Source organism: Protomyctophum bolini (assembly GCF_963924005.1).
Source record: "Protomyctophum bolini genome assembly, chromosome: 12".
In the NCBI taxonomy this organism is placed as follows: domain Eukaryota; kingdom Metazoa; phylum Chordata; class Actinopteri; order Myctophiformes; family Myctophidae; genus Protomyctophum; species Protomyctophum bolini.
Window position 1 is genome coordinate 36,437,029 of NC_137873.1, and position 25,605 is coordinate 36,462,633.

General features: G+C 40.0%; 1 protein-coding gene across 1 annotated transcript in view; it reads left to right on the top strand.

Moving 5' to 3' along the window:
• The window catches only part of st18 (ST18 C2H2C-type zinc finger transcription factor), a gene marked incomplete at both ends in the record, with an annotated part of 54,841 nt that extends 30,640 nt beyond the window's left edge, over positions 1-24,201 (top strand). The window contains 18 exons of the mRNA XM_080779061.1: positions 1,614-1,682; positions 3,757-4,578; positions 8,711-8,845; positions 9,711-9,801; positions 9,907-9,999; positions 10,659-10,870; positions 11,925-12,139; positions 14,933-15,178; positions 16,864-16,979; positions 19,241-19,303; positions 20,135-20,203; positions 20,454-20,516; positions 20,971-21,051; positions 22,640-22,861; positions 23,032-23,120; positions 23,574-23,677; positions 23,775-23,921; positions 24,061-24,201. Coding sequence (XP_080635187.1) covers positions 1,614-1,682; positions 3,757-4,578; positions 8,711-8,845; positions 9,711-9,801; positions 9,907-9,999; positions 10,659-10,870; positions 11,925-12,139; positions 14,933-15,178; positions 16,864-16,979; positions 19,241-19,303; positions 20,135-20,203; positions 20,454-20,516; positions 20,971-21,051; positions 22,640-22,861; positions 23,032-23,120; positions 23,574-23,677; positions 23,775-23,921; positions 24,061-24,201 — 2,978 coding nt within the window. The remainder of the gene's footprint in view (positions 1-1,613; positions 1,683-3,756; positions 4,579-8,710; positions 8,846-9,710; positions 9,802-9,906; positions 10,000-10,658; positions 10,871-11,924; positions 12,140-14,932; positions 15,179-16,863; positions 16,980-19,240; positions 19,304-20,134; positions 20,204-20,453; positions 20,517-20,970; positions 21,052-22,639; positions 22,862-23,031; positions 23,121-23,573; positions 23,678-23,774; positions 23,922-24,060) is intronic.
• Positions 24,202-25,605: the final 1,404 nt, after the last annotated feature.

Genomic DNA, 25,605 nt, shown 5'->3' on the forward strand with positions numbered 1-25,605 from the left:
CCAGAACACCGTCATTGTGCACTGGAAGTGAAAGACTACACTGCTGGGTCCACATTAGTTGTGTCTCGCGTCCTCAAATTGAAGTTTTGACAGCTGATCTACCATGATATTTTTGGCATAGGTTTTTTTTACCCTCTCCCCTTTTGATGAGGTCCAGATTTTGGCCCCCGCCTCGTCTGTCTTTTTTTTCTCCTTTTTTAATAGCCATTCCAAATCCATTGAATGGACGCCATGGAATGGGAAAGAATTGAAAGCCTGAGCACGTTATATGCTTCACCTTAATTTGAATGAAAGTTTATTTCATTTTCTTTAATTGATTTTTATTAAAGTTGCACATTATACGCAGCAAATGAGCAGACGCCAATTGAGAGCACTATACCGGGCAAGGATTATTTTCCTACAGCTGGGATTTTGCCTAGCTACACGTTAATGTCATCAACCACAGTTAAATGGTCATTACAAGTTAAAGCGCTGTCTTTTTCAAAGGTAAACATGTCTATTTTCTAATGAATTGAATTTTGTGCATTTTGGCAACAATGTCCCTGGTTTGTGTGCATGTGCATTCTCTCCCACTATAATCTGCACTTATTTGGTATATTTTTAACGATGTAACTAAGCAACACAACGTAATTGTCCCTTTCAAAAGCTTTTGTTAGGCTCTCTAACACAGTCTAATACATAATTAGGCATAATGTCTACAGCTCATTATAGTACACATGTGTGTAGTTAAATGGACCAGAAGAGTAGCTCACCGAATTGTGTGGATTCATTGGAAATGGAATTTATATTTGCTTCCCTCTGTTCATATTACAGTTACAGTTACATCCGCGTATGATCAGTTTCCCTTCTGTGTTTTTCTAACTTCTCTGTGGTTTTGTTTATAGTTTTAGCTTGTGGAACATTGCATTATCTTACTTCTCACAAACCCTGCAATTCGTTTTAAAATAGAAATGCTGAGTGAGAAAGATTCCATATATTCGTCGATCGCATCACATTACCGTGAGGAAATGACTATGTTAACTGAACACATATAGACCATTGTTTTCGTACCACTGTCAGATTTGGGAGGATGTTTTGTTTTTTCTGGTTTGTTCTTTAGCAGAAGTGGCATTAAGTGACTTGGAAACGACTCATTTTACAGTGGGATGCTGCATGCTGGTCATATCTGCATTCGAACATAAAGAGAAAAACAAGCGTGTCATTTGTTTGAGCCACACTGTGCTCAACCACAGCCAACTCCAGTCCTGCTGCAGAGGGCTGGTAATGGCTATTCTGGAGTACAAACCGTTCACCTGTTCCAACACACAAAACACCAGAGGGATTCCTTTTTTTTCCTTTTTTCCCCCAATCTCTTTTCATTGCACTTAAGTGTGTGTGTGTGTGTGTGTGTGTGTGTGTGTGTGTGTGTGTCTGACTGCGAGTGTGTGTGTGTGTGTGTGTGTGTGCGTGTGTGTGTGTGTGTGTGGGTGCATGCGTGCATGTGCGTGTGTGTGTGTGTGCGTGCGCGTGTGTGTGTGTGTGTGTGCCCGTGCGCAGATGCATGTGTGATGTGTGTACGCATGTGCATGGTGTGCTTGCATGTGTCTGTGTGTGACTGCATACATGTGCGTCAGGTCCTGTGTCCATCCATCTGAATGAAACACAAGACTTTGATGGCCACCTGATACTGATTAGAACTAAGTGTAGCTGCCATGAATATTTCATTGGACAGGAGTTATCTTTAGGCGCTATCTTTAGAAAACACCTGTTGCACAAATATGTTTACCGCTGGGGAAATGGATGGATAGATTGATAATAGATATTATGGAAGAAAAATGCACCATTAACTAGTTGGAATAAAGCAAATGTTACAATTAAAAGTCCATCGTACACAATAGGCTAGGAAGTCTAGACTAGGAATTGACTAGGAATTAGCAAAAGTGGTTTTCCATCTTATTGTGGCCATTTTATTTATACCCGTTTGTCATATCGTTGCTGTCGGGAGGAAACCTCATAACTCCATTTTTGAGGTTTTTGATTTTGTTTTTGCATAAATCAGTGCTATTGAACACCTTTTACGTCTGTGTGTTGTTTCAAAAATATTGAACCAATGAAAAGTAGTAAAAAACGCTCTGGAGAAAACCTCTTAACTCCATTGGACCCTCAAACTGCCTGCTAAAGCAACTAACTCCGCCACCGCTTCCCCTCTCATGCAAGTAATTGACAATATATAAACTCACAACACCAACATTGATGAGGCTGTATTGCTTTGTTTTGAAAATATAAGGTTTTCTTAATTTCCTGAAAAATGTATAATTTAAATTTCCTGAAAAATGAACAATTTGGAGTTAAGAGGTTTCTTCCCGACAACAGAGATATATTGAAATCTCTTCAGAGCAATAAGTTGCAGTGGTGATATTATTCTCAAAATGGATCCGGACCTATAGAAACCCGGATGGGTCTGTGGGGTACTTTTGGTTTGACGTCGTCTAGCCACTTGAGAGCATAAACAAACAGTATCTAGCCTCCTTAGTGCTTATGCTTATATTGGTCTAAAATATATTGTGGTCCTAGGTTGGGGACTAGGTTGGTGGAGGGTGTGTAGAGCCCAGGATCACATTAGATGATTGACACAGGGGTGAAAAATGGGTTACAAAATCGTGGGATAAAAAATATATTTAACCCATTCTGACCGGGCACCCATTTTGGTGTTGGCATCATGTTATGCTTTAGCTATTGAAAAATAGCAGATCTACAAGCTCATATCGCGCCACCGAGTGGCGCGATACGAGCTTGTAGGTCTGCTATTTTTGAAAAATCTAAGAACGACTGACATTTTTAGAATCTGATCTCAGGTCAGAATGGGTTCATCAGACCAGTGTGTTGTCCAGTGGAAACCTCGTATGAATCTGATCTCAGGTCAGAATGGGTTAATTACTGACTTTGATTTAACGTCATCAGTGTCGGTCTGTTTCGATGATCAGACTTGCCATTCATTCAAACGGATTCACACAATCTTGTATAGCTCATTGGATGCTCATTGGATTTATGGATTTCCACTGAATAATGGCAGGCCCCAAATCAGTGCAAAAACCTGTAGCAAAATTATTATACTATTAAATTAGCATGTGAATTACATTATTTATAGCAAACATATTATAGTGTCATCCAAATACCGCTGACAGAAATTAGCCCAAAAAAAGAGTTTAGGCTATTAATGATGTTATTCCATTGGGACAATCTGCCAATTTTATTTATGACTTTTAACACGTTATTGCGTTGTATACAGATTTCTCCTTCCTAGAAATAGATGTTGGTTTTAAACAGGCTTTGTACGGATAGCCACATTTAACAGTTTATATTACAGTTAATCACAAACACTATATACTTTCAGTTGACCCCCCCCCCCTCATTTAATAACGTTCACCTATTTTGCTATGCCAACAACTGATTTTCTGTTGGCACAGCACTGAAGATCCATGGTTAATCTGGTTATTCTGGATTCAAATTACGATGTTGCACTCTGATTGAAAACATTCAAGAAGAAAAGGATAACTAAACCAATCTTGTTCTTCATCTCCTCCAGGTTTTATATTCATCCATTTGTAAGAAATGGTCACATATTGTGACTTGCCGGAGATAAAGAAACCACTTGCTTTAGGACATACAGGTCTTATCCTGTCAAGTACCGAAGTGGTCGCAAAAAGAGCATAGCATGGCTGAGGCGTGAAAACAGAATTGAATAATTAGTGTTGTCATTTTTTCTCACTACCTTAGATGGAGACTTGAAGGTTGTAAACGGAGTGGCCAACAGAAATGGTTTCCACGGCACAGCGGCAAAGTCCCATGATCCTATTGGGTGGTCTGAAGTTCGATCAGATGATTCGCCGCGGTTTGAGGCGGACGCGTCTCAAAGAGCTCCGGCGGAGGCGGAGGAGGAGGAGGAGGAGGGGGATCTCGCTAATGAAGAAGAAGACCAAAGTCAGGACAGGATGAGTGCAACGTGTAGTTTATCGCCTCGGGGGAGCCCATATGGAGGAGACAGCCCGGAGGATGAGTGGGAGCCGCTATCTCTGTCTGCCAGTAGGGCGAACGACTCCAACAGCAGTCCCTCCAGACCCTCGGAAGACCCGTCGGGACGGAGCGGCAGCGGCCAGCAGATGAGAGTAGACCTCGAGTCAGACGACGTCGTAGGTGTTCCCATGAGTCGAGCGAGCCTTTACCAGGCCGAGGCCCTTCGGTACAGCCGGCTACCCCCACCGCCTATGGAGGAGGAGGAGGAGGCCCTTAGGTACAGGCCACCCCCGCCTATGATGGAGGAGGAGGAGGAGGAGGACAGTGAGGGGGAGCCGGAGGTGAAGAGGCCGCCCCCACGGCACGAGGACTGGACCCAGAGCCTCCAGGACAGGGCCTTGGAGATGGGCCGGGGGAGAGCCAACTTCAGCCTGCTGGAGCAGGCCATGGCCCTGCAGTCGGAGCAACGGCAGGTGCTCCACCACGCCTACAGAGAGATGGACCGGTTCCTGCTGGAGCAGATGACCAACGAGAGGAGACACCAGAGGATGATGGACCTGGAGAGCAGACTCAACTACCATGGAGGTATACACGACACACTGCACTTTGACCCATTCTGACCTGAGATCAGATTCTAAAATTGTCTTCTAAATCCTGACAGTTTTCTGAAAAAGCTATGTTTCTATGTCAGTCGTTCTTCGATTTTTCAAAAATGGCAGACCTATGAGCTTGTAGATCTGCTATTTTTCAATAGCTATAAAGCATAACATAATGCTAACACCAAAAGGGGTTCCCGCCCAAAATGGGATAAAGATGTAATGATGTGATGTATTGTAATTCAGGTGTGATATGGTCATTCCTCCATGGCATCTTTTTTTTCCCTTCCCCCTCTCTCTTTTCTTTATTATCTCGGTACTGCTAATGTCTATATTTCGGTTTAGCTGGGAAATAAATGTCTAGTTTCACTTGGGGGAAGTGACACATGGTCATGCAGCGTGGACACATGAATGGTACATTCAGAAATGCACCGTGTTGATCTAATATACAAATCAAACTGACTATTTGTGATTTATGGGTGGCTGGTTACTGGAAAACAGAAGGAAAAATAAAGAATAAGAGAACTATACTCAGAGGGAAATTAGAGGGAGGAAATCCTCTTTATACTAAAACCATTAGGCAGCAAGTGAAGTAGTAAATAACCAGACTAAATGTTTTAAAAGTAAAAAGTTTCCTGTTGGAATTGCTACAACTCATTATATTGGCTTTTGATAGGAATCAACTATACTGTAGATATACTGTATATTGTATAACCATGACCATAAGTCTTAAATCCTTATAAAGTACCTCTGGTGTTTTCCTCTTGATTCTTCAAATGACTGCAGCTAAATGTGTAATCCTAGATGTAATCTTTCGATGGATGGGCATTAAGAAGTGAACGCTCTGTGTTGAACTGTGGCCTTAACTAAAATGACAGATTAATAGATGCGTTTCAGGAGGGGGGGAAAAAAGTATCTGGCTTTGCATGATATTTCAAGCTACATGGAGTTGTGGACACTATGTTACATACTGGAATGTAATGTACTAGAATTTCGTGCGCGCTACGCGCGCACTCATCCCAGAGCGACTTTGCCACGCACTATGGGAAGAAATAAATGGCGGGAGTTGACTCCACATGTAGTAACGAATGGGTTATTGGAAATGTACCATTGTTTTGTCCTGAATATTTCCACAGCCTAAGTACTAAAGGATTGTGACTGTGGGACAGACATACAGTCTGACATACAATAGGCTACACGTGTGCACAGTGAATAAACAATGACCTATATGCCCAGAGTTCTTAAATTAACATAGTTGGATTTTAACAGAAAGACAATGCCATAAATCAGTCAAAGTAAGTGACAGACTCAACAGTAGCACACAGCATGCAAGGCAGCGATGCATGCATGCAAACATGTTTGTCCAGCTGAGATTTAGTGTCTCCATCTCTCTGTGGAAGAGGTTGCACATGACCTGTACGGCCACACTGAGGCGCTCCAACACAAACACAGACACAAAACAACACCACGCTGTTTGTCCAGTTGACCCAAATCAACACCAATACCTAGCCTGTTTGTCCAAAACACAGTATCTGCTGGCCACGTGTCTACTTCGCCACAACCTAATGTTAGTAACAAATGTAGGGGAGAGCCGCCAAGGTTGTAACGCTTCACGGTTGTAACATGGACGTTATATCTTGATTGGTCAACGCCACCATGACGCCATCGCGTCAGTATGTGTACAGCAACGTACTCTACGTGGCCAGGAGTTTGAAGTTTGAAGTGTTTACCTTCAAAATGCGTCTAATTTTACACCTGGAGTATATGTGTGGTACAATTTTTGTCTTTGGTGTTGGTGAATAAAAATCCACATGGATGTGTTCATGCTTATGTTCTTCATTAGTTTGCATCGTGTTTAGACGGAATTCACGTTCATTCTGGTCTGTAAGCAACTGCAAAGAAAACTTGCAAAAGCGGGTCATTTGTAACATGTGTTACAAATGGTCCGCTTCCATTCAATGCCATTATATGTAATATTTACATATTTGACATATTGGCCAATATTATATGTTCTGAAATGGTATTGTATCGTGTAGTGTATTCTGAAATTAGTTTAGGGTTGTATAACGTTGTACAACTCAATCAATCAAACGTTTGTTTAATCAATGTATTGCCCCATTGAAAAAAAAGAAATGGCCAAACTGGTACTGGTACACCCGATACTATTTAATATTTCCCTTATGTTTGATACATTTTCTTATCACATCCATGGTATAAAAACAATGCTAAGGAGTTGCTTCAATGAAATGTAATTGCTTTAAGCTGAGAACGATATGTTTAATGGTGTTTTTTAGCGTTGTTACATTTATCATGCATGCCGTTACAATTGATCCGATATGCGCAGCAAATGTAACACTGAAACAGCGTCCACGTTCGGTTGAATAACTCCCGACCTGTTTTATCAAAAAAATAACTTGAAGTGGTTTATGGTAGCTGACATGTGTAGGTCCGTTGCCTGAAAATATTACATGTGTAGCTAAACGGATCTCTGAGTAAAAGAATGAAACGTGCAAAATGTTACATCCTTGGCGGCTCTCCCCTATTAGTTTACTCACAGCACAGCACCGTCACTCCTGTCAGTTATTTCGTCCTAATAACTTGAAGTGGTTTATGGTAGCTGACATGTGTAGGTCCGTTGCCTGGAAATATTACATGTGTAGCTAAAGGGATCTCTGAGTAAAAAAATGGAACGTGCAAAATATGTTCTAAAATTGTATTGTATTGTGTAGTGTATTCTAAAATTAGTTTAGGGTTGTATAACGTTGTACAACTCAATCAATCAAACGTTTGTTTAATCAATGTATTGCCCCATTGAAAAAAAAGAAATGGCCAAACTGGTACACCCGATCCTATTTAATATTTCCCTTATGTTTGATACATTATCTTATCACATCCATGGTATGAAAACAATGCTAAGGAGTTGCTTCAATGAAATGTAATAGCTTTAAGGTGAAAACGATATGTTTAATGGTGTTTTTTAGCGTTGTTACATTTATCATGCATGCCGTTACAATTATTCCGATATGCGCAGCAAATGTAACACTGAAACAGCGTCCACGTTCGGTTTAATAACTCCCGAGCTGTTGTGTGTATTGCGTGGTGAAAAGGCCGTGTGTTTGTGTTGTAAACAACTCATGTTATGTCTGCGCACACTGTATGTTGCTATGGCTGCTGACGTTAGCATGTGTGCTATCAGGCAAAAGCTGAGATAGATATGCAACTACTACTGGGGAAAATGCCATACAAAACACAACACCTAATTTCGGAATGTTATTGTGACCTATTGAGCACAATCAGACCATCATGATTTGCTTGCTGGACCTATAATTAATTTATTAGCATTAAATGTCCACTCGCCCATCCAAAAGAAAAGCAAGATGGCTGCGACAGATTGTGAGCGCGACGGACTACGGAGGCCAGGAGGAGCAGAGCTGGTGACGTAAGAGGCAGGCAGTGTTGCCAGGTTTGCGAATTGTAAGCGAGTTGCAGTGTATGCAAGTAGCGTGGTTAAATTCCTTGTTTCTCGGCGTGTTGTGGCACCCGTTTATCTGCTGGCTCGATCGTGATTTTCATAAAAGTAATATTTGCAGAGTAAATAAGAAACTTGAACGGCTAAAAAATAGGCTATGTCAGTTCGGGGAGGGTGGCGAATTTATTTTGCATATAGAGATGTGTGGTAAAAGTGTGGTTCGGTCGGAGATAGAGCATGAAGAATGAGTATGGGTACACCTTTTCACTTGTATATAAGATACAGTAAGAATGCATGCTGTACAAGTGCATTTCAATAGTTTCTTTCCAACACGAGGCATCTATTTGAAAACAAAAAACAAAAACGATTTTATTAAAAAATTACTGACTGACTGAATGCATTTCTTAACTCAAGAGAGTGTAATCATTATTATTATTTATTTATACCGAGCAATGAACAATAGGTAACATTTTCCACCCCCATAATTCCTTGAACTCTTCAGAGTGAGGCTTTTCTTTTAGATATATAATTCCCCCCCCCCAAAAAAAAATTGGAAAGTACATTCATTCAAATATAAAGGTACAATGAGTGTTGTTGCCAATTTAGCCAAACAAATAGTTTTTTTTGTTTTGTTTTTTGACTGTGTCCACAGATTCACCACGGACCGATAAGAAAGATATCAAGTGCCCGACTCCCGGTTGTGATGGCACCGGTCATGTAACTGGTCTCTATCCACACCACCGGAGTCTGTCTGGGTGTCCACACAAAGTCAGAGTTCCTCCAGAAAGTAAGCCACACAAGCTACAATATGGAAATTGTTGTATTTTAACTGATGATCCTGTTTAGAACTCTCTTATGAGTTTGAATTCAATAAAAAAAAAAGCCTTGCTTACAGTAATTCCAGTTCAGTGATGTGAGAGACCTATCACGAATAAACTACCTTTTCCCCCGCCTTTTCTAAAATGTGTTGCAAAGTCTGACTATTGAAAATGTTTGGGTTTGGTTGAATTGATAATCGTTAAGTCATTTCAACATAACTTAACAAACGCTGAACATTAAACAGTAATGTTACAAAAGGAACAGAAAACGTAATTAACTTTTTTTCTAAATGAAAGCATATGCTCTTAGACTGGAGGCAGTATTTGCGAATCAAAGGCCTAGCTTGTGCAGTATTCGAAAATAAATAGACAACTCCCACAAACTAATTGGAGAATATGCACAAAAGAGAAGTTTCTAAGGATACAGAGCAGACCTTTAACAATGTGGTGGTTTTTGAAGAATATAATTAGCTGTGTCTTGTTAGTAGTCTGCTTTTCTGTAAGCTATTTACATTTCCGACCGTCCACCACCACACGGCAATCCCTCACAATAAGGAAACCGTTTACCTTTGTTTTTTAGCGTTTTAGCAGCAGCAATTATATAATATTGTCTCAGTGAGATCTCTGCTCTGGAGGTTTACAAAATGTGCTAACTATTTGTGAAAAACCACCATTAAACAGAACTCCTATACATTTTATTATATCAATTCTGAATATGCTGTAGTGTATACCGTCTATAACTGTGCCTGTATTTACTGACAACTGACACACGATCTGAAAATGGTGTCCACCATTGTCTTAACTATAGCTCTCTCTCCCTCCATGTCTCCCCAGTCCTGGCCATGCACGAGAACGTCCTCAAGTGCCCTACACCTGGGTGCACCGGAAGAGGCCATGTCAATAGCAACCGTAGCACCCACCGGAGGTACGTGTACGTCCAGGGGAGCGCGCTATTAGCACGACTACTACTTTGTTCACAGATGAGTGACATGACGGGGCTTAATGTGTTTGACTTCCTCCCGTCGTCCAGTCTCTCAGGTTGCCCCATCGCCGCAGCGGTGAAAGTCTCCAAACCGCAGAGCGAGAGCCCGAAGTCCAGACTAACACCCGATCGATCGCCCAAGTACGACGCCAGGTAAGATTAGAGCTTTTGCTTCTAAATGCACACATATTATACGTAGTTGCAAGTAATAGTTAACGGTCACGTAATGTACTAGTGCAGAGTGCTGAGGGTATTAATTTACAATTAGGTAGAGGGATTTATTTTCCTTTTTGTTGCAAATGCAGTAACTGTCAAATAAACTATTAAGATGCTTTATTCCCGGATGCGAACACAATTTGTTTTTGTGGGGTTTTTTTTTCCCCTCTTCTATTTTTCCTCTTTACTAGAAAGAGTTGATAGCGTCTCACTTAAGTAATGGTTGTGGGTCTTGTGAGTTCCTTTTTTTTATTAAAGATGATAAAAGACCAGAACTCTTTGTTCATATTGGATATGCCACGGGCAGGAAGCCCACTCCTACGATATTAATTAGTTTGGCAACATTGCTGTGAGTCGACAACACAGATCAGATACCAGTCTCCCAACAAGGACAAAGACATTGGCATCTGTGAATAAATAACAACAGCCATGAAATGGTCTGCTTTTCTATAGCTATCACTTTTCTGTAGTATCTCATATTAATAACTCGTCAATTCACTACACGCTATTATTTCACAGCATAGCATGGTCGTCATCTTCACTTTCATTTTGTTTCCCCCCCCCCCCCCCCCCCCCTCCCCTAGACCCATCAGCTTGATGAATAAGTTTGACATGAGCCAGTTGAACTATAGGTTCTCGCATCCAGTAGCGGCCTTGCAAACCAACCTCGCCAAGGACATGGACAAATTCAGCAAGATCCGCTTTGATTATGCTAGCTTTGATGCACAGGTCTTCGGCAAACAGCCTCTGATGGCATCCAACCAGGAGCAAGACATCTCTTCACACTTCCCTGAATGTGAGTTTCACACATTATATTTGACTCACAAGAATACGCCTGATATACCATAGTGCAAGATATATAGGCAGACAGTATCGGCACGTCTTAAAGGAGACGATGGTCACCTCCTGCCACAAGAAAGGGACAATATATATATATATATATATATATGTATATATATGTGTGTATGTCCGACCATGCTCAGTCACAATAATACACTAGAACTGCACTCTGTCGAGTGCCTACTTGCTTGTTGCAAGTCGACCGCTACAAACTGTCAAATCTCAGCTTCTCTGTGAAAGAACGTTTGAAATATTGAATTATTAGGTCTAGCTATTTGCTACGTAGCCTACCTAGTTTTTGGAGGTAAAAAAGTAGTATTGTGAAGTATGGTAAGAGACGGCTTTCGATGGTGACGTGTATGTCGATCAGTGTCGGGTGGATTAAAGGAAATGCCTCTATGTATTGTATTATGTAATTTGTAAATTGATTAGCGGTATACTGTGGTTACTTTGTGTATGCCCCGTTTGATGCGTATGTATCGTAGCAGCATATGACGTCAGGGTATAACTGGTATAACTAGCTCTCAATGATGACGTAATAAAGATGTGGATTAAAGGACCCAATGCAATGCCAATGTGTAATTGGTTTTCGATGGTGACGTAATGACGATATGTTTTAGTGTCGGGAGGATTAAAGGTAATGCCCCTATGTATACATGTATGTATACTTGTATGTAATCTGACACCACTGCCATATCAAGCACAAGTATAGTCATTACGTCATATGCTGGCCCGGCGCATATATATACGCAGCAAACGGCGACATGGACGAAAACTATTACTTATATAAGTTCCATTTAAATTGGTCTGAAGTATCTTTTAGATTTTAATTCCATTTTGGCAATTCATTAGTAATGAAAATGTATTGGTAAAATTGCAAATAAAACTTCAATCATTTTTTGCATTGAGCATAAGCATTATTTTGATAAAAGTGCTGGGGGGGAAGCAGTAACATAAAAAAAAAGAAAGAAAAGAAAAAAAAGATAATTGAGTGACTATGTGTCTTGTAGCTCCTCATCAATATCCGGGGTTCCTTACTGCCCCTGGCGGCCGGCTGCCCACCCCTGGTCACCACAGCCCGGCCAGTCATCATTTCACAAATGGAGACGGTAGTCTCCAGGGCCCAGCGACGGCGGCGGCGACCGCCGTCATCCTTAACCTCTCCACGCGCTACCGAGGAAACATGGAGGCCATCGCTGCCCGACCCCTGGCAACCCCAACAAAGGTAATCAAATCAGACCACTTGGAAAGGCATTTAATGTGGTCCCTTTTAAAGGACCTCTGATTTGTGTATATGAAGAAAAAAAAAGGAGCAACATCAAAAGAGAGAATTTGGCAAGAGGAGCTATAGTCTCTCTGGTGGCAGAGAAACAAGGAGGTGTACTGTGCAGCTTTATCATACATACAAAAGAAAATGAGGGTGAATCACATAAAAAAAATAAAGGGATATATATATATATATATATATATATATATATAATATATATACACACACACACACACACACACACATACAACCATCTTTTTGTTGACCACTTTAACCCTGGCTTCACAGTTTGGTGAAAGTAAAAGCTAACTTTTCTTTAATAGCAGTTCCGCAAGCTAATTTAGAATGTTTTTTTTGTGGTTTTTAAGTGTTTAAGTGGCTAAACATGTCCTGTAATTGTTTCCTCATGGTTGAACATGTATAGATAAACCCGGGCTAGTAGTATAGTCTGTGTGAAACTGCATTGTGAGCGCTGCAGATGGCGGATGGATGATATCTTTGCGTAGTTCTGTGCTCCAGCATCGGCAGTGTGCCTGCCCTGCACCCAAGAGTCTATGGAAGCATTTGGATGGATTAAATCAAACAGCTAAAGGATCTCAAGTCTTTTACTCACTCAAATCCAATTTCTTTTAAAGTACACACTGGTATAACCCCCCCCCTCTCGATTTATATATAAAATGGGCCTTTTCTACTTGCATTTGCATACATACAGTATGTATGTAATGTAATGTATATGTTTGAATCTATATCTCGTTGCTGCTTTTCCCTGTGTCACGCACCCAGAAATAGCAGCTACAATGTTCTCGCATCACGAGTTCACGACACGTTCTGAGCTTGTAGAACTGCTGTTTTCTCAATTTAATTAATATATTATGGAAAAATGAAAGTAACAGTGATCAATTAAGTCTGTGAGTTTTATAAACATTTAACCAATGAAAAGTATTAACAATAGCTTGTGATTATTATTATTATTTCTTTTCCATTTTGCTGAAAAGTAATGGTTTTGGACATACAAGGTTTCCCCGCCGACATCTCTCTCTCTCTCTCTCTCTCTCTCTCTCTCTCTATATATATATATATATATATATATATACACACACACTGTGTGTACTGTGTAGATGATTCAAGGTTTCCACTCCTACACAGCCCAGATTCCTTGTCTCCCAGCTTGTTGAGTTGAGAACGTGGCCCGGTACCATGAGGTACCGGGCTACCGGCCCACTGAATGAATTAAACAGCGTTAGCAAGTTAGTCATCTGTTCTCTTTACAACAATAAAAGGCTAAATCTATAATTAATTTATTGTGGCCGAGCAATGATTCCAGGCACAGACTGGTCTCCGAGAGATTCATAATACAACTAAAGCTCTGAAAAGTCTCCACGGAACAAGACCATGAAATGGAGTGCAATGTGCAGTTACGAGTGTTGAAGACAGACAGACAGACAGACAGACAGACAGACAGACAGACACATAGATACACATGTCATAACATGGCCTGATAGCCACATGCGATATCCATGAAAGTCATCCTCCCTTAATTCATTTTAAAATCCCTCTTTTGTTATGAAAATAATGGTGCATAAGGTTTAATGGGACATATGCACCCAAATAATTGGTTTCATTTATAGAAAGGATTTCAGCATTTAACAAGGTAAAACTTTTAACGCCATGAAAATCTCAGCCATAAGCGGCCATACGCATTTCAGCACAGAATGAGTGACACATCTGTCAGCCAAGAAACTTATGCTACATTAAGCTTTTTTTTCCTTTTTTTTTAATTTATTTTTTATTATAATGGTGATGACCTAAAACCAGCCGCCCCCAGCTGCCATCTTGTTTGTGTGTGTCCTAGAAAACAGATGACACAGCTGTCACTGGAAAAACTATACCACCACCCGCATTTATTATTTTTGTTGTCTGTGTTGAATAGAATTAACGTTGGCTTAGTGTGGGTAGTTTTGCTCCATGTTAGATTCATCACTAATTTCAATATAATGTATGTTCCACTGAGCATTGCAACATTGGTTTCAAATTCACCTTTTCATAGTCTGCATCATCATCATGTTTTTTTTAATGAAGAGTATTGTTGTTTTAGTATTTACATTATAGTATACAGTGATGTAAATAGGTTTTCAATGTAATGAGTCCCGGGATGCAGGGATGGTCTTTTAGATGAGTCCCGGGGACATTTTATGAGCCCACTTCAACGACGTTAGGAGTCATATTTTGCCATTTTTTACAAATTCAGCATTTAACTCCAATTTAATTTTATATGGTTATAATGTGGTTATATTCATGTAGAAAACAGAAGAAGAAATTGTGTCCCTTAAGTATAAACTGCGTTTTGGGATGCAAAATGCACCCTATTTTAATCACTGAGTATATAGGTATGTTTTTCTGGTTCGTCTGGACTTTTCGACCTAAACTGGGATCATAATGAATGCTTTATCATGTCTCATGGGTCGTCATGAGGCATGGATACCCGATGAAGGTCTATTTGACCGAAATGCTGTGAAACAGTGAATTAAATATTGAGAACTTTCACTTTTCAGTGTGTGAGGATATTCCTTCTTTTTCATAATTACTCCTTTATCCTGCACCTGAACCCAATTGACCATAATCACATGGCAGACATTTCATAACCAAACCCTGGATATGAAGTTAGTAGCACAATGGTCACAGTATAAAGACAAGGTGGTAGGAATGTACACACCAGTGACCTTATTTCTTCTATGTTGATTAAATGTTTAGGACACACTCATTGAGGTGGATGAAAACGGGACCCTGGACTTGAGCATGAAAAAATGCAAGATGGAGAATGTGAAAGCCCAGACACAGGTGCCTTCAGAAGACCGGCTCTCTTCTCCCGAGTGCACCATGTCCAAGGCCGGGAGTGTTTTCATCAACCCTGCCTTCTATCAGGCTCTGTGTGAGAGAGACTGCAGCTGGGAGAGCCATATCCCCGTCAACTTCAGTAAAGCACAACTTTTGCAAGAGGTAAAATCACAGTATATTCCTTATGACAGTGGTTCTCAAACGTTTTCATGTCAAGGACCCCCAAATTGACACTCATTAGCCTGTGGACCCCTGTTAGAAAATATACGCCAAGGACCCCCATATAGATTTTTACCTCTCTGGCAGTGATTCCCAACCAGTTTAATTTCAAGGACCTGAATTAGGCTACAGTCCCCCATTTAATGGCATTTCTATCTATGGGACCCCAATGTAAAAAGCAAACTCCCATTTGTACACTCTGAGTTACAGACCCATAAGGGTTCATTTGGTTCCTAATTATCAATTAGCTGGGGACCCCCTGGAACTCTCTCAAGGACCCCACTTTTGGAACCACTGGAATAAGGGACACCCTGAGACGAATACTGGACAACTCACCCCAGTGCTTGCTCGTTTTTCCTCCCGGACTTTTCCCCAGTGAGGGGGATAACTTTGTAATGTGCTATTGGCTGTTAAGTATTCTTTTTGGAAAAATATAAAAAGTTACCCCTATGGAAAGGCTGTATTATTTTACTTATATTGACCCTATAATACAATTTAGTATAATTTAGTATAGTTTTGCCCACTCAAATGGTACCTCGTCAGATAATCCCCACATAGCCTACAACAACTTCACTGTAGTAGCTTTTCATAAATTACATTTGTACTTGGGCTGTCTGCTGTCGTGAAAGTTTATACTTAGAGAAATTCAAAGTCCAGCCGTCTGCCGTCCAGCCTCTCCCACCCCAACCCCTCACTGGGGGAAATTCCGGGGGGAAAATGGAAAAAAGGGGTGAGTTGTTTTGAGACTATTCATAGAATAATAAGATGTGCAGCATGCTAAGCACAACAGCAAGTAACGGGTGCAAAAAGGGCTTGATGGATGGAAAGAGAGGTGCTATGATGTCTGGTTTATATATTCATTTTGGGTCACAGTTGACTCTGTTACGAAGAGGTACGATGGACAGGAACACTAAGAACGAGAACGAGAATCTAACGAGGATTCAGGTGGATCTTTAACAGATGGCGCACACTCTAAATGATTCAATAAGTTGTCAGAGACCAGTGTTAGTACAGTCACTGAAATAAGCTCCCCAGTGCCAAGTGCAACAAGAATAGAACACTCAAATAGAAATTATCATCTTCTTCTCTCACATCTTGCTAAGTCTAAAGAATCGGTGACATATAGTATTTATACCGGGGCCATATGGACCAATGCCGGGGCCTTTAAAATGTTCCCAGGGACCCCCAGGGGGATTTTAATCTGGGCTTCGAGGCTCCGTTTCTTTTATTCTTTTCTTTTTATAGGTGGGATCCGTTTTTTGTTATGCTTGATATCAAGAAGCTTCATGTCTGACCTGCTTCTAAATCACCACACACGGCATCTGTGGCTACAGAATCTTGTCTTTGGAAATAAAAGGAAATCTAAATGTCATGGCTGTACATCATAAATACTGTAAGGGATTAAGTATGACTTTAAATGGATGTATGGTTTACTACAGTGTAAGTATCCTTAAGCGTAATCGCTTTGCCGTGCACTCTAACCCGCTCGTTGTTTTAAGAGCATTAAGTGGGACTTTCGATTGATTATTCACTTTTAGGTCATTGCGGATCATGATCAAGTCTGAATAGTCAAACAACAATGTTGCACTGGGGTCTGAGGAGACATCTTTATTGTGTTTGTTTCTCAGCAGGAGGACCTCGAGGAGGCTTCCCTGGAGGACCAGCATTATCACGATAATGGCGGCTGCATGCTCAGCCCCAAGTCCAAGCTGCTATTACGAGATGCCAAGAAGGAACTAATGAGGTATGATGGTGGCACTGTTAAATATTTTGGGGTTTTTTATTTATTTATTTTTAAAGGGGGGAGGAGTAGAAATCTTGTGGGCATCTTCACTCGGTCATCCGTGAACAATGAGATGTTCCCTTTTACAAAGGTCAATGGACAGATGGCCAGTGTCATTAACAAAAGTGTAATTCCATACAAGACCTTTGCTCAGTAGGACGGTAATACAAGTCAGTGAGAGCAGTGTTTCTCAACGGGGGGGTACAATTATGTACTGCAGAGGTGAGAGAAAGTGGGAAATGGAAGAATTTAGGCATTTTTTATGTTTTGCCCACTGATGATAAAACATTGAGCAACATTGTGAACCTGCTGTGTAAAGTTAACACTTAGCAGAAGTGCTATTCAGTAGAAAGCAATACGTTTTCTTTCTATTAGTTTATATTTAAAGCGGGATACTTGGATTCAAAAAGCAGGGAAAAACGGGGGTACTGAAGCAAAGAAAAGTTTCAGAACCACCGAGAAAAAAAAAGCAGCACTGAAGCTCACTGTCCCGCATTCTGTCCTGTTGCCCCATGATATATCGTTTTGAGTTTTGACTGATATTGTCTGCAGGTTCATGTGGAGAAGAAATGTATCTAATTAAAAAAAGTGAGTTTTATTTTTTACCTGTACTACACAAGCTTGCAGCTCTTGACTCTTGTAGCTAGAGTGCATGTTCTGCTGGGTATATACACATCTCTTGAGATTCACCCCCACCAAAAGGGTGTAGGCCTGTCTAGACTCCACAGCACAGCATACCTCTGTCTGCCTCCCCTTTTCCAACTGCATTCAGAAATATTGCAACGTTGAATTCTACGCAATATATAATACAAATTTCTACTAAATTTCTCTGCTGTACTAACTCTATACCATAGTGTCCATTAACCACTTATTAAGACCTATGTATGCTTTGTCTTAGGACCCAGAAAGCGTCACACTGCAGCACTTTGTGGGCTTGTAGATCTGCTAGTTTCACAATTGTATATATATTCTTTTTTTAAATAGAAATGTATTCTTTGCTTAATTGCCCCAAAATAGGGACACTAGGTTGAAAGTGGTTAAAACAAGGTCTTTCTGAAAAGATGCAATGCAATTAAAGGGATAGTTCAGATTTTTATTTATTTAACCCATTTAGGCCTGAGGCCGATTCTAAAAACGCCTCTAAATCCTGACCTAAGGTTTCTGAAAAACTTCAAATATGTATATAGCAGCATCAAACATTTTACATTTTTGAATACTGTACATAATGTACAGAACCCAAAAATGGGTTCCCGGCATGAGGGGGCAAAACACCAAAAGGGGTTCCCGCCCTTAAGCTGTATGAAATATTTGCCATTAAGTGGTTGCAACTGTATTAATTGATTGCCTGAATCCCGTGGTGGGAGTTCTGCTCTGGTTTTGGTCAATATTAAGTAGTTCCGGTCATTTTGTGGGGGCCCCAGGGGGCCACGCAGTAAGAGTAAATTAATCCACATTTGTATTGTTGACCTATCTCTAAAATATCAGCACAACTTTCGTTCAACTTTGACCCCTCTATCACATGGAACTATTTTTTGGGCGTAGTGATATGGACACAAAAAACATAGTTCCGTGTGATAGAGGGGTCAAAAATGAACGACAGTTGCACTAATATTTTAGAAATGGGTCAACAATACAAATGTTAGTTTGGTGGATTAATTTACTTTTACTGCGTGGCCTCCTGGGCCCCCCACAAAATGACCGGAACTACTTCATATTTCACCAAAACCAGAGCAAAAAAAAATCTGAACTAACTGTTCTAACCATTCTGGACAGGAAGCCCTTTTGGGGTTCTGTACAGTATGTACAGTATATACAAGAATGTATGCTGCTATATAGATACTTTAAGTTTTTAATAAAACTTAGGTCAGTATTTAGAATCGGCCTCAGTCCAAAATGGGTTAACCACTTTTAACCATTATTTTATACTTTAGCTGTTGAAAAGTAGCAGATCTACAGGCTCATAGCGCGGCACCGAGTGCCGCGCTACGAGCTTGTAGATCTGCTATTTTGAAAAATCGTTTCCAGCGAACATTTTTTTAACTCAAATCTTTGCTTCCGGGGAGGGTCCCTGGAACAACAGGGGGGTCGGCGGCCGATTACATATAATTCTGGGGCTCCTTGACATGAAATAGTTTGAGAACCACTGACATGGAAACATAGTTTTTTTTATTTTCAGAAAACTGTTCAGGTCTCTACATATTAAACGCCTGTTTCCTCTGCAGCTGTCCAACCCCAGGCTGTGATGGCAGTGGCCATGTTACAGGAAATTATGCATCGCATCGAAGGTAGTGTAATTAATTACACACTCATTAGCACCAGCCAGAGGATATATGGACTGGGATAGCAATGTCGATGTTTTAATGTTGATCATTATTACAGTTTAAAACCCTGCGTTAGGAGCTCATATTATGATTGGGAGTTATACCCTCTGTCACTCTTTTAAATAATTGTTGATTGTTTCATGAAGATGGAGCAGAATTGCGTTCCCCAAAATAATTTGTTGGCGGCACACTATATGACGTATTGACATTGTTTGACCATTACAAACTTATACATAGTTAACAGGGGTCTAGACTTGGTCCCATCCTTTCACCCCCCCCCCCTTCCAAAATAGCAGTATATACAAGTCTCAATGTGTTACATTGTGACGCGTGGTAGCTTGTACATCGGCTATTTTCTGCAAATGTTTGCCTTACCAATGACTTACCCAGAATGAGGACGCTACAGGCTTCATAACATGACCATAATGAAGCATACTTCATACTTATACTGCCCTCTGTCCTCTTGTCGAGATCATACATGGGCAACCCCCGGGTTAATATCAGAATACTGATTTTCCAAACATGACCCGCTTTAATTACTTCAGTCTATACACAGTATGTGTAGTTCAGGATTCCAATTGAAAACAAATAATTCAGGATATCAATTAAAATATAGCAAAAATAAATATAGCTGATCTGCGACACGTTTTGAGCTTGAAGATCGGCTATTTTTTGCCATGACAGAAGTATGCCAAGTGGCCCTCTGGAGTGAGTGTCGAAATATAGTGGCCACTCTCCGTCGTCCCAAGTCCAACAGTGCATTGAAATGACTGCTCTCTCTTTATCCTCTCTTAGTGTCTCTGGATGTCCCCTGGCCGACAAGACACTCAAATCACTGATGGCAGCCAACTCTCAGGAATTAAAGTATGTACTTGCTTTACTTTACCCCCCGAGTCTAACTTCTGTGATTTGTGATAGATCGATAGATTATTTCTCCGCGCTTCCGTCCACTCCACGCCGTCCCGTTGCTTAGATTACATAGAACATCGGTCTAATTAACATGAAGTTGCTGAGTGTTTGTATAACTTCTATGCATATTAACAGCACGCTGTTGTCCCAGTCTTTTCTATAATAAGATACGCCTGGACTCTGTGTCTCCTCTGTGAACCTGCAGGTGCCCAACACCTGGCTGTGACGGATCCGGGCATGTTACTGGGAACTATGCTTCGCACAGAAGGTATCCTGTCTGACCAGATTGCAGAAAAATAATAAGTAATTAGAACTGAGCACAAATTATACTTGTCTGAAGCATGGCAGAAGTTGTGTGTTCTGTAATACAAATACATAAATGTAGCCAATGTGTCAATATAGTCCATGTTTACAGTATTATTGAGCATTAATACAATGTATCCTGTATTGCATTCTCTTCTGCATTTGCACTACAGTATATATCTTACACTTATTTTATTAAAACACAAAGAATGGGCCACAATGCAAATGCAGGATATATTATGCATGATAGGGAACTGACAGATCTGACACTGTTATGGGAGAGTTTGTTTTTTCCTAAATGCATGCATTTATAACCACGTTATATGTTTCCCAGAACTTAAGTGATGACTTTAGCCATGACTCGTGGTTAAATGGTCCTTTGTGCCTCTTGTCTCCCAATGTCTCCAATCATCGTTTAGTCTATCAGGATGTCCACGTGCCAGAAAGGGAGGTTTGAAGCTCACACCAAACAAGGATGAAAAAGAAGAACAAGAATTGAAGTAAGAGAGACCATCGCACTAGTATTACTAGCTTAAAAATAAAAGAGGGCGGGCGGGGGGGGCATGAAACGATCTTATTGCTCTCAACGAGGCGTATTATACCTGGAAACCATTAAGTTAAACAAAGGAAATAATATGCTCTTGTCCCAACATTAGTGAATTATTTTCTAAGGATTAACAACATGTTTATAGGGCAATGTTTCAGGCTTTTGCGTTTCGTCCTATTGGCTGAATGGAATATCTGGCTTATCACTCTATTCACTGAGTGCTTTCTTTGTAATTATAGTATTCATTCAGTCATATGAAGAAAATGTTGAAAGGCATCTGTGCCTTTTGCACTCATTCCAAGCTTCAGCATTCTGGTTGTTGTCTCTGCAATAGAGGGTTATTGAAACAAAATATATAATAATAATGATAATAATGTAATTGATTTGCTGCATAAATCCAAAGTCAGCTATATGAAACCTTGTTTACTTTATACATCTGGACACTGATTATTTTTTTTCTTTTTAATTACTAATGCAACTAGGAGCCTGAGCTTAGGAATTAAACTGGCATAGATCTCATAAACATTAAAGGGAGAAAGGCAGAGAATGGGAGGGGACAGTGCATCAAACCAAGGCTACAGTACATCCATAGTGTCCCTAGATTATTGTAAATAGTGGGCCATATGGCGTGCTTCTATTGTCCTGGTGCCTAGCATGGAGCTACCTACCTGTGGTACTGTAGATGTAAGTAATGGGGACTGATGCTGTTTTGTCCTCTAAGTGCTGTTTCTCTCTCTCGAGTAATAAAGTGCTGAAACAGGCTTTTTGCAGCGGCACTCTACTACTGCATGTGTGCCATTTGTATCATCTCGCACAACCTTTCACCTTTATCAATAAGGGAAGGGGGTGAGCAACCTCAAAATTACATTCTTTCACACGAGGGGACACATGACAATTATCTGTAATTCATGTCACCCCATTACTGACCCACAGAAAACAGATGTGGAAATGCAATTACTAAACTCTTAATGATATTCAGCAAGAATCATCCGTTTGTTTTCAAGCACAAACATCAATAAGCCCACTCTGTACAGTGTATATATATATATATATATATATATATATATATTCACTAAACCAGCATTTGTTCTTTCTAAAGTTTTTGTGGATTAAGCAAGTTGTTGTTAGTATGATTACTTGCGTCCATTTCTAGTTTTGTTGACTTTATTTTTAATCTGCATTTGGCAGGATTAATCAACATAATGGTTAAATGAATCTTCCGGTCTAGTTATGTAGAGGTTGGAGAGGAACTCAAAGGATTAATTAATTTACCGGTTATGCGGCCCTGTATTTCTTGTCGTTTTAAGTTAAACAAGTGACATTTTAAATACCTAGTACCTAATATCTTTTATTCGATTTTTGTTAATTATTAACATGAAGAAGTGTTTAACAACATTGCAATTTCTCCTCTTATCAATTTCATAATCATATTGCTCATGAGTTGCTCATGATGAATGACCTGGATTTGACAGATAATGTATGCTGTGCACTACTATGCAATAGCACAACCAAATCTGACATCTTGATTCTGTCTCTGATAGATGTCCAGTAATTGGATGTGATGGCCAGGGCCATGTATCAGGCAAATACACATCCCACCGCAGGGCAGGGAGTTGTCCCCTTGCTGCCAAAATGCAGAAGGAGTCCCCCGTCAATGGACTGGCCTTTCCCTGGAAGACCAATAAACAAGAACTGCCCCACTGTCCCTTGCCCGGATGCAATGGCCTTGGACATGCCAATAATGTCTTTGTCACACACAGAAGGTGAGTCCGACCCTCCTTCATAAAAATACTGCTGGCAACGGAATCGTTTTCGCACAACCGTTAACCCCCTTCAATATTTCTGTTGAACTTTTAACAAATCAACATATCAAACATCATATTATTATCTCATCTGAATTATTATTCTTTTGCTTTTTTTTGTGTTGAATTAGCTTGTCTGGTTGCCCACTGAATGCTCAGAGTATCAAGAAGAAGCAGTCTGGAGAGGAGATGATGACCATCAAACTGAAAGCCAGTAGTGGTAAGCTGTTTTGAAGTGGTATAACCATGTGTGCCCTAGCCAAGCTTATTATAGTTTTTATTTTATTATTTCTAATTAGTTTTTACTTTTCATTTCATTTTGACTTATTTTAGTTTGTCTTTAAAGTGTGTTTGCTAGTTTGCAACGAGGTAAGACAAATAACAAAAAATTGCAGATCTACAAGCTCACAACATGTCCAGGCTAGCCATGGGGGGACTAGCCTGCCATGGCCAGACTAATATCACCAGCGCAATTCTTTTTTTTTTAAAGCTGCGTCAGATTTGTCTGGTTTCCAGGCTACTGGTCATAGGGTTTAAGTGGTTAAAGCACTTGTATGTGAATTAATTTCACTTAATGAAAGCGTTTGAGGCTCCTCTGTAATTTATTCTTAGAAAAGAAGCATGGATTCACAGTTTGTACTAGTATGACGAAAGGTCTGTCGTTTTCGCTCAGGTGTTGAAAACAAAGACGACGTCCATCACTTGGATCACGAAATACACGAGCTCAATGAATCCAACCTGAAGATAGAAGCAGACATGGTGCAGCTTCAAACCCAGGTATGTATCCACACTGAGAAGATGGCTCCACACCGCGATGAACTGAGATTCTGGGCTTCCTCAAGGTTTACAAGGTTCCTTCCTCTCTCTCCGAAAGCAGATCTCATCGATGGAATGTAACCTGAAGACAATTGAGGAAGAAAACAAGATGATCGAACAGCACAATGACAGCCTTCTGAAGGAGCTCGCTCGCCTCAGCCAAACTCTCATCAACAGTCTAACAGACATCCAGCTGCCTCAAATGGTATACAGTAAGCCTCGTCCACATTTCTTCACCTCAAAGGATGTGATTGTTGCATCCCTAGAAATACCTTATATTTCTATGAAATGTCATCATTGCTGTGCATGTTTTTACTAATAGCCAAACATGTTTTTTGTTGCAGGGGCCCATCAGTGAGCATAATTTCGAAGCCTATGTGAACACATTAACGGATATGTACAACAACTCGGAGCATGAATACTCGCCGGAGTGTAAGGCCCTCTTGGATAATATCAAACAAGCTATTAAGGGCATCCATGTTTAAGCTTGTAGAGCTACCAAGAGGTATCTTTGACTTGGAATAATAATGGCACTAGATAGCTCTATTTTACTGAAGAGTGCTGGCTAGGCTGCATTATATACAGTATATAAGACAAGGCTTTTGGAAATATGTTTTTCGAATTTTCCTCGTAAATACACTGCACTGAGAAGAATTACCAGCCAGATTTGTAATGCTTACTATTTCTGAATTCACTTGATATTTGTTTCCTGGTGAGATTTTTTTTTTCTTTTTTCTTTTTTACCCCTTTTGCACTTAATTATTTTGTATGGTTTGCTTGCTATGAATTCTGTACCTGTTCATGTCATTTTATTGCTATTTATTATATTTGTTCATCAATGTATTTATTTCCTTTTTTAATTTATTTCTAATTGTAAATGCTTAATATTGAGAAATCTGTTGACTTTCTGCACATTGTAAATTACATTGAAGCACATTCCAGTTTCAATCATGGCTTACCTTCGCCATCTAGTGTTGAAGAACAACCCAGAAGTATAATCCCCTTAAAGAAAAATCCACCAAAATTACCAAGCATTAATATTTTTGAGTGTGCTTTTGCTTTCTATTCTTTAAATGAAAACTGAATGTATGGCAAGACAAAGTGAACGCTAGGATGGAAAAAAAAACAAATGCAATGCACTTGTACTGTACATTTTCTCATCCAATAACTCTGAAGGCTGAATGCAACCAGGAAGTGTCACTGATCTCCTATCAAAAATGCAACATTATTTATTTGATTCAGTGACCCGAATGTCCGATCTAATTTAGCATCTAATGTGTCACTACTAGATTGGTCGACCTGACAGCACAAAGAAAATCAAAATCCACTTTTGGCAAGATGTATTTCTTTTACTTGAGATATATAGATATTAAAACTGCCTTCTGTGCACACATTTAAGAGTGCGCCCTATAGTATGTGCCTAAATGTATATCAATTCATAAAATATACAGTACTCTGTTTTGTGGTAGGACAGTATTATGTGGATGGTGTCTAATTTATTATACAGTACAATTATTTTGAAAGAAGATATTCCTATAATGACTGTTCCAAGTTACATTGTCTCAGTAGCTGTAATCTTAAAGTCAGGTTTTTAAACATTATACAACTGAAAGAGAAAAAGTCTAGTGTTTATTTTAAGTTTTGTTAGCGCGGGGGAAAGAGAGCATGGAGTGATTTATAACGGTTACTGAAACAATTCAGTATACAGTATTTTACTACCGTTTTACCTTATACTGTTTCTCTGCCTTCCCATTTCCTCAAGTCTGATGAATATTTCTGTAAGTGCAGATTTGAACAGTAGCTACTTGAATCCCCAGCCCAATCATCACTTTACTACAACTAGTATTTCAACATTTCAGTTTCAAGACAGTTTTAGGTTTCGTGTTTGA